Genomic DNA, 9,725 nt, shown 5'->3' with positions numbered 1-9,725 from the left:
CCTACCACCTACCTATACTAGGGACAATTTATAATGGCCAATTTACCTATTAACCTGCAAGTCTTTGGCTGTGGGGGGAAACCGGAGCACCCAGCGAAAACCCACGTGGTCACAGGGAGAACTTGCAAACTCCGCACAGGCAGTACCCAGAATTGAACCTGGGTCGCTGGAGCTGTGAGGCTGCGGTGCTAGCCACTGTGCCACCCTTGTTAACTCATTTCTTTTTTAAATATCTCTTATTAATCTTCTAGTTGTTCTTTGCTGCTTTTTATAGTCTGCCCAATCTTCTGACCTGCCACCCATCTTTGCGCAATTATATGCTTTTCTTTAAGTTTGATACTATCTATAACTTTTTTAGTTAATCACGGATGGCGGGTCCTGCCCTTGTAATTTTTCTTTCTTGTTGGAATGTATCTATTCTGTGTATTCTGAAATATCCCCTTAAATGTCTGCCCATCTCTATTGACCTATCCCTTAACTTATTTTGCCAGTTCACTTTTGCTAGCTCTGCTTTCATGCCTTCATAATTGCCCTTATTTAAGTTTAAAATACCAGTCGTAGACCCACTCTTCTCTCCCTCAAGCTGAATGTAATAGCCAATCATATTATGATCACTACTGCCTAGGGGTACCTTCGCTATGAGGTCATTAATTAATCCTATCTCACTGCACAATAATAGCCTGCTGTCTGGTTGGCTCCAGAATGTGTGTTCTAAGAAACTATCCTGAAAACATTCTATGAACTCTTCATCTAGGCTACATTTTCCCACCTGATTGGTCCAATCTATATTTTTATTTATTTATTTAGAGATACAGCAGTGAAACAGGTCCTTCGGCCCACTGAGTCTGTGCCGACCAACAACCACCCATTTATACTAATCCTACATCAACCCCATATTCCCTACCACATCCCCACCATTCTCCTACCACCTACCTACACTAGGGGCAATTTACAATGGCCAATTTACCTATCAACCTGCAAGTCTTTGGCTGTGGGAGGAAACCGGAGCACCCGACGGAAACCCACGCGGTCACAGGAAGAACTTGCAAACTCCGCACAGGCAGTACCCAGAACTGATTAGATGTAGATTAAAATCCCCCTTGATTCTCACTGTACCTTTCTGACAAGCACCCATTATGTCTTCTTTTACATCACGTCCTACCATGTGGTTAATGTTAGGGGCCTGTACATCACTCCCACAAGTGACTTCTTGCCTTTATCATTTCTCATCTCATCCCAAACTGCTTCACATTCTGGTTTCCTGAATTTAGGTCATCCCTCTCTATTGTGCTAATACCATCATTAATTAACAGAGCCACCACTCCACCTTTTCGCAGCTTCCTGTCCCTCCTAAATGTCATGTACCCTTCAATATTCAGGTCCCAATTTATGCCATCCTGCAGTCATATCTCTGCAATGGCTATCAGATCGTACTTATTTATTTCTATTTGCGCTATCAGTTCATCTGTTTTGTTTCGAATGCTACGTGCATTCAGATACAGAGCCTTTAGTTTTGTTCTTTTATTAATTTTGTAACCTCTCGACTTGCCTGCTGATTTACTCTTAAATTTGTAATCACTGTCCCTTCCTGTCACGGTTTGTTTATCTTTTCCCATATTAATACCTTTCTCTCTTACCTTGTCTCTCTGATGTACCACATCTTCCCAAATTTGATTCCATGCCCCACTATTTAGTTTAAAACCCTCTCTACTTCCCTAGTTATGTGACTCACTAAAACACCGGTCCCAGCACGGTTCAGGTGTAGGCCATCCCAATGGTACAGCCCCTACTTTCTCCAGTACTGGTGCCAGTGCCCCACGAACAGAAACCCACTTTCACCAAACCACTTTTTGAGCCACGCATTCATTTCTCTACTCTTATTTGCCCTACTCCAATTTGCACGTGGCTCAGGTAATAATCCAGAGATCATTACCTTTGAGGTTCTGCTTCTTAATTTGGTGCCTAGCTCCTCATACTGGCTATGCAGAACCTCCTTCCTTGTCCTGTCTATGTCGTTGGTACCTACATGAACCACGACGACTGGATCCTTCCCCCTCCCACTGTAAGTTCCTATCCAGCCCTGAGCAGATCTCCCGAACCCTGGCACCGGACAGGCAACACAGTCTTCTGGACTCTCGCTCTTTGCTGCAGAGAACAGTGTCAATCCCCCTCACTATACTGTCCCCTACTACCACTAATTTCCTTATTGCTCCCCCCCCCACTTGGAATGGCTTCCTGTACCATGGTGCCATGGTCAGTCTGCTCATCCACACTACAACTCTTGCTCTTGTCCATACAAGCTGCAAGAACCTCGAACTTGTTGCTCAATTGCAAGGGCTGAGAATCCTCCCTCCCACCTTCTCAATCCCCTTACCTGCCTGACTCGCAGTTACACCCTTCTGTCCCTGACCAGTGATCAAAACTGAGGACCTTATCCTAAGGGGTGTGACTGCCTTCTGGAAAAAAGTGTCCAGGTAACTTTTCCCCTCCCTGATGCATTGCAGTGTCTGCAGCTCAGCCTCCAGTTCAATGATGCTGAGCCGAAGCTCCTCAAGCCGCAGAAACTTACCCCAGACGTGGCGGCCATGGATTGCCGTGGCATCCAGGAGCTCCCGCATACTGCAGCTGTGACACATCACTTGTCCTGCCATTTTTATTTTATTCATTTAATTAAATTTATGTTTTCCTTAATTTTTAGATCCCCTCCTTACCGAACTCCCTCACTTAACAAATGCCATTCTTCACACTCTGTGGCCTCCAGCAGAACTTAGTGCAGACAAGCAGTACTGAGACCCATGAATTTATACTCTCTGAAAACAATGCTGTGATGGCTCTGCTAGAGCTCGGAAACCAGTTTAAGCTAGTTACCTAATTAACTAGCAACAGCTACTCTGAGAGCTTGTATACCCCTGTTTAAAACTGTAAGAAACCTAACTTACCTCTTAACTTAAACAGTATATTTAATGAATTGCTAAATGTTAACAAAACAAAAACTAGAGTTTAGAGAGATTAATCCTAAAATTCACTCACTCACCAAATTCCCTTTTTCACACTGTGCCCTCCAGCAGCACTCAGTGCTGAATGTATCTTCCAGTGTATCTTCCAATGCCATATCCTATCAACTGCACCTCTAACCTCAGACACTTTTCCATGCACCACATCATCATTACTCACCTACCAACAATCTTTATCAGTTTGGACTCATAACTAACATTCATATGCTCCACCACACCCTTGCACACTTAGCACTGTGGCAAGCCTCACACCGACATCTCACAGCTTGCACACACTGCCAGCTATTCAATCATGACAGGGACATCACCCAAACAGATTGCATGATGCTCGGACACACATCCCTCTCTCTTGCAAGAGAAGGTGGTGCACGTCCGGAGGCAGCAGGAACTAATTGGGCATGGGTGGTGTAGGGAAAGAAGCATGACTGCATGGCCTAAACTCCCATGGAGGAGACAGTGCTGACCAATATTCGAACAGTCATTGCTGTGGCAGGGCTGAAACCATTAACGATGACTATATCCTCATTCCTAATCCTCCTTTTCACATCTCACTTCCACCTCATCCCATAATCTCTTCTGACTTAAAAGTTGCAGATGGTGTAAGTACCCTCCACTGCCTCCTGACGATATTACCCTTGTGCCTTTCTTCTTTCAGACACCAAAGAACAGTAACCTGACTAGACAGTGGAGGTACACCAAGAAGAGAATGATGAATTCACACTGTCATTGGATTTCACATTTGCAGTTTAGTGCTCAGTTACTGTCACTGCTCGTATCTTAGATGATGGACTTAGAGGTGCAATCTACACATGGTGAGACACCCTGCATGAATGCACTGCAACCAGGACAGAGGACAAGGATGGCACAGTTGCCAGGTCGCCAGAGGGTGAAGTCGCACACTAATTCTGCTGCAGAAGAGTCAGATGAGGGCTATGATGGGGCAGGCTACACTAGGCGACTGATGGAATACACAACAAAATGTTTGGTGCATTGGGAAGCCTGCCAGAAAGCCTGAATATAATGTCAAGGAGCATAGAGAAGTCTGGTACCAACATGGCACAAAGCCTTGCACAGAACTTGGAGTTCATCTTTCCCAGCGTGGAAGTAGTGACCAACTCCATTCACACACTTGTGGACAACGCCGTGATGCAGTGTCCAACAGCTGATCTCTCAACTTCCACTGCAGCACAAACAGCTTCCACCAAAAGTCGGGGTGTTGCAGCAGAAGCTCAGACTGAGGTCATGCAACATTAGCCTGCTGCTATGATGGCTTCAGGTCTCAGTGTACAAAGGGACTGATACACCATCCTGGGGAATGGCAGTGGCTTCACGGAGCACAAACCCCTCCGTTCACTGCGGGTGACAAGGGGTTGGGGAGTGTGGAGCACTCCCAGCCGAGTTGACCACCGCTTGGTTGGAACTGCTCATCAGACCCAGGCCCCAAAACCGTCCTTGGGAGCTGGTCCTGCACAATCTGAGCCAGCTCTCAAAAGTGCCCTCCATGCCATTCCATACCGCGTGGAGGCCTTTCCTGTACGGGCTGCTCCTGCACACTCTCCACTTCCTTGCCCTCGTCTGCTGCCCGGACATGCCGTGGCGGTCCGTGTTGCCATCTGGCGTCGAGGGGAAACCCCGGTGGAGGTCTCTCTACGCGGGAGTTTTTCCCCCTTTACTTTGGGGACTTGGGGTGGAGGGTGCTGCACAGGGCAGTCCCATGCACTAAAACTTTTAAGTAGGTTCACGGACTCCTGTAATTTCTGCGGCCTGGAGGAGTGAATGTTCCACGTATATATGGAGTGTGCGAGATTGCAGCCCCTCTGAGTATTTAAGGGGGCTGCTCCTCACGTTTTGGTTGCACGTCAGCGCCACATTCCTGATCTTTGGGCACCCGGTGCAGTGGGGGATGGGAAGGAGAAGGATCTCCTCGTTGGTCTGCTCCTAGACCTGGCCAAGTTGGCAATTCACAGTTCCAGACAACGGGCCGTCGGGGGGACCATCTGCACTGATTGCCTGTCCCTCTTCCGAGGTTACGTTCGTGCCTGGGTGTCTCTGCAAAAGGAGCTGCAGTGCATCATTGATGCAGAGAATTGCATTTTAGTTTGAGTTTTTGTTTTATTTATTTGATTTTAATAGTTATTTTTATAAAATGTATATAAAGGGGGCAGGAGAAATAAAGACCCCCACGACAAAAATAAATAAAAGGATCCTGGGGTAAAAAGGCCATATTAAAACGGGTTAGATGCAGAGTAAAGCTCCCTCTACAAAGAGAACGGAGCACAAACCCTGCCAACCTCTCTAAAGGATGACAGCGTTCGTCCTCCCACCACTGCCACTCTGCCAGTGCCTCCCTGTTGCCTCAGTCAGCCAGCCCAAGACTGCTACCATGTATGCCAAGATGGTGCAGTCCAAAGCTGGCCCCTCAAGGCTCAGAGCTGCTCAATGTTGTCCTCCATTGCCATCTGCAGTCTCCTCCACTGAATGTCAGTAGCCAATCTGCAGCCATTGGAGTAGCAATTAGTGGGCGCACGAGGACAGGCAACGGCAGAAGGAAGACAGGCATTAAGGGCATGCACAGGGTGATTCATAGTTTATAGAATATGGCATGATTTGAATTACAAATTTTGTATGCAATGTTTATTTTGTGGTGGCTTTTCTTTTTGTGTTGTGCTCAAGTGGACTCTGTAATGGTCAATGACAGAAGGAAGGTAAGGTGCGGGACAGTTAGTGAATGAGGAATTGGGATGGCAGTGCAGTCAATGAAACCCTGCATCACAGGAAAGCCTGCAAACATAGCAAGCCTGTGCGTTCATTTTGCCCGCTTATCTCTGGCAAGAGAATGAAATGTAGTTAGCTCTCAAAGTAGAAAGCCTCAGTGACCTCACCTACACAAATTCAAATTGTAAGATGCTGCTACATCCAGTTCTAGCCTGGAAGGAGCCACACAAATGTTCATGGCCAAGGTGACCTTCAAAACCTTTGACAGTGTGGCCCTTATCTTGCTCTGAGGTTGCTATTGTAGCTGCAGCAGGTAGCAGATTTCAGTGAGGACATCCTTACTGAAGTGCAGCCATCTCGCACATTGATCCACGCAGAGGTTCAGGTAGGAGAATTATTCCCAGAACACCTTGGGTTAATATAGCCTCCTGCTGAGAGCCCTACTTCCTCCTTCATCTCCTCCCTCTTCCAGCAGCTTGTTCTGCTCTGTATGGCCTCTGTTCATTCTCTGAGTCATGGTGTAGTCCGAGGGGCATAGCTACTTGTGCACCCATGTTTGGGAGCAACTGATTTGTGCAGAAGCCTTGAAGTCAGCAAAACATCCTTCTGCACCTGCCACACCATTCCCTGCAGACCTTTGCAACTTACAAAAGTAATGGAAAGCACCAACATCTTGCAGAATTGAACCAACAGCCAGAAAAAATTAACCAGCAACTAGTTTGTGAGTACTTGATGATCCCTTTGAACAGCGCTGGTGGGGAGGGGGGTGGCGGCAGTGAGGTAGGGGGTGGGCCCTTCTACTTGCGTTGCACACTGACTGATTGCAGAGCAGGCAGATCATGACAAATTTCCAGCAGACATTCAGTGCGTGAGCTAATACCTTCACCAATATAGAATCCATTGTGATTCAAGACAGAAGTTTGCACATGTGCTCGGATGCCATCTTGGTCTGAATGGCGCCCAAGCAGCAGGCACTGCCGAGCCCAATTTCATGCCCTATGACTTGGGCCATCCCATCAAGACAAGTAATAATTGTAACACTTGTATTGATTTAGGTTAGGGCAGCTTTTGTTTTTAACTCCTTGTGTGCTGTCACTGAGTGGAAAAGAACGTGGTACCAAGCAGGCAATAGCCTGAAATGCTTTTATTATGCACATTGTCATTGCTGTACTAAATACCCATTAGGCAAATAGATTCTTAATGCTAAAATTCTCAAACTACAGAAAGAACTGTAGCCACAAGTCAAAATTAATTCATTTTTGAACCTAAGGGATTTATCATTCAGAACATTTGTGGAGGTCAAAATAACCAATCAAACTTAATTTAAAAAGAAGTAGGATTTAACACCAATGCTATTAATAGAATTGGTCCTAATAAACTTACCTTCACATTTCAAGAGGATCTGGATTGAGGATAATTCCTTGTTTTCAGCACAAAAAATTAAAAAAGGCTTTAATACTATCAGCTTTCATTAGCAGAACGGCTGATTAGGCATTCTTGGTAGAATGGGGCAAAGCCAAAAGATACAAGTATCCATTTCCTATAGAACTGAAAACTCAGCTTTGAAATAGGATGATTACAGAACATTTACTACTGTTAAAATAAATAGACTGAACCCACAACGACTCAAAGCTTTTACAATACATTTTATTGTAGTATTCATTTAAATATTAAAAACACAACAAAAATAAAAACTGCATTCCTTTGACCTTCATGCCATTATTTTCAGACTGGTTGTTGTAGATATGAACAAATATTTCAAATGATCAGTTTGTTGACAGACGCTAGCATACAGTCTCACGTTTTGACTGTAAGGAATTGAGGCAGTTAAGGAAAACATTCATTTTTCCTCCAGTTCCTTTTGAATTTCAAAAACATATGGATGATCCTTGCCATGCGCCACTTCCATAATGGCCAAGGCCTGTGAAAGAAAATGCCCAAATTTTGTTAAGTCAATCTCTCTCTCTCTCAAGATCCTTTCCAAAATGTGACACTCTTAAATGAAGATGCAAATTTTACAAGATAAGTCAGTCACATGGCACTAAAATGAATAATTCCACTTGCAAAAAAATGATATTAAAAATGGGAATTTTTCTGAATTCAAAGTTTTTTAAAAAATATTATTTCTGCTCTCAAACAGGCCACCTCCTACACATCAGATGAGCTAAACATAAAATAAACAAATAAAAACATCCATTAAGGTTAGACATTCCAACTACTTCTGTGGTTTTCTGTGAGCATTACTGATTTGGCAGGGGGGGGGAACCCTTCAATGATGTCTTTCAACTATTTTCCTTGACATTGAGCTCCCAGTTTCATCTAGACATGAACTTTGATATATTTTTTTTTTAAACACCTCAAAAATAATGTGCATCACACATTGTTGTGTGACAAAGGAGGCGGACAGTCAGCCTGCTCCCAAATCTCCATCAGGCACACACTACAGCCAAATAGCAGGGCCTGAGAAATAGGGAGAGTTCAGGGCTAACATGTTCCCGTTAAGGTGAAGGGTAGGACTGACAAGTCCAGGGAACCCTGGATGTCAAGGGATAGAGAGGATTGGATCAGGAAAAAAAAGGCTTACGGCAGATTCAGAGTGCTGAAAACAGCTGAGGCCCTTGAGGAATATAGAAAGTGTAGGGGGGTACTTAAAAAATTAATTAGGAGAGGAAAGAGGGGACATGAAAAACAGCGGCAGGCAAGATAAAGGAAAATCCTAAGGCATTTTATAAGTATATTAAGGGCAAGAGGATAACCAGGGAAAGAGTAGGGCCCATTAGGGACCAAAGTGGCAATGTGTGTGTGGAGCCAGAGTACATCGGTGAGGTTTTAAATGATTACTTTTCATCCGTGTTCACTATGGAGAGGGACGATGTAGGTGTAGAGATCATGGAGGGGGATTGTGATATATTTGAACAAATTAGCTTTGAACGGAAGGAAGTATTAGCTGTTTTAGTGGGCTTAAAAGTGGATAAATCCCCAGGCCCAGATGAGATGTATCCCAGGCTGTGAGGTGAGGCAAGGGAGGAGATAGCAGGGGCTCTGACACAAATTTTCTAATCCTTTCTGGCCACAGGAGAAGTACCAGAGGATTGGAAGGCAGCAAATGTGGTACCATTATTCAAGAAGGGTAGCAGGTAATAAACCAGGTAATTACAGGCCGATGAGTCTAACATCAGTGGTAGGAAAACTATTAGAAAAAATTCTGAGGGACAGGATTAATCTCCACTTGGAGAGGCAGGGATTAATCAGGGAGAGGCAGCATGGCTTTGTCAGGGGGAGATCGTGTCTAACTAACATGATTGAATTTTTTGAGGTGGCGACTAGATGTGTAGATGAGGGTAAAGTAGTTGATGTAGTCTACATCGACTTCAGTAAGCTTTGATAAGGTCCCGCATGGGAGATTGGTTAGAAGTTAAGAGCCCATGGGATCCAGGGCAATTTGGCAAATCGGATCCAAAATTAGCTTAGTGGCAGGAGGCAGAGGGTGATGGTCGAGGGTTGTTTTTGCGAGTGGAAGCCTGTGACCAGTGGTGTACCACAGGGATTGGTGCTGGGACCCTTGCTGTTTGTAGTGTACATTAATGATTTAGATGTGAATATAGGAGGTATGATCAGTAAGTTCACAGATGACACAAAAATTGATGGTGTCGTAAATAGTGAGGAGGAAAGCCTTAGGTTACAGGACGATATAGATCGGCTGGTGAGATGGGCGGAGCAATGGCAAATGGAATTTAATCCTGAGAAGTGTGATGTGATGCATTTTGGGAGAACTAACAAGGCAAGGGAATATACAATGGATGGTACAACTCTAGGAAGTACAGATGGTCAGAGGGACCTTGGTGTACTTGTTCATAGATCACTGAAGGCAGCAGCACAGGTAGATAAGGTGGTTAGGAAGGCATATGGGATACTTGCCTTTATTAGCCGAGGAACAGAATATAAGAGCAGGGAGGTTATGATGGAGCTGTATAAAATGCTAGTTAGGCCACAACT

General features: G+C 44.8%; 1 protein-coding gene across 2 annotated transcripts in view; it reads right to left on the bottom strand.

Moving 5' to 3' along the window:
- Positions 1-7,355: 7,355 nt before the first annotated feature.
- smyd2a (SET and MYND domain containing 2a) overlaps positions 7,356-9,725 on the bottom strand; it is a 61,474-nt gene continuing 59,104 nt past the window's right edge. For both annotated transcript variants that reach the window (XM_068045029.1, XM_068045030.1), the window contains exon 12: positions 7,356-7,650. In XM_068045029.1, the coding sequence (XP_067901130.1) occupies positions 7,570-7,650 (81 nt within the window). In that variant the 3' untranslated portion in view covers positions 7,356-7,569. The remainder of the gene's footprint in view (positions 7,651-9,725) is intronic.

The sequence above is a fragment of the Heterodontus francisci genome, chromosome 13 (genome assembly GCF_036365525.1).
Source record: "Heterodontus francisci isolate sHetFra1 chromosome 13, sHetFra1.hap1, whole genome shotgun sequence".
NCBI classification, from domain to species: domain Eukaryota; kingdom Metazoa; phylum Chordata; class Chondrichthyes; order Heterodontiformes; family Heterodontidae; genus Heterodontus; species Heterodontus francisci.
The sequence above is the reverse complement of the archived record's forward strand: the minus strand, read 5'-3'. Positions and strand labels throughout refer to the sequence as shown.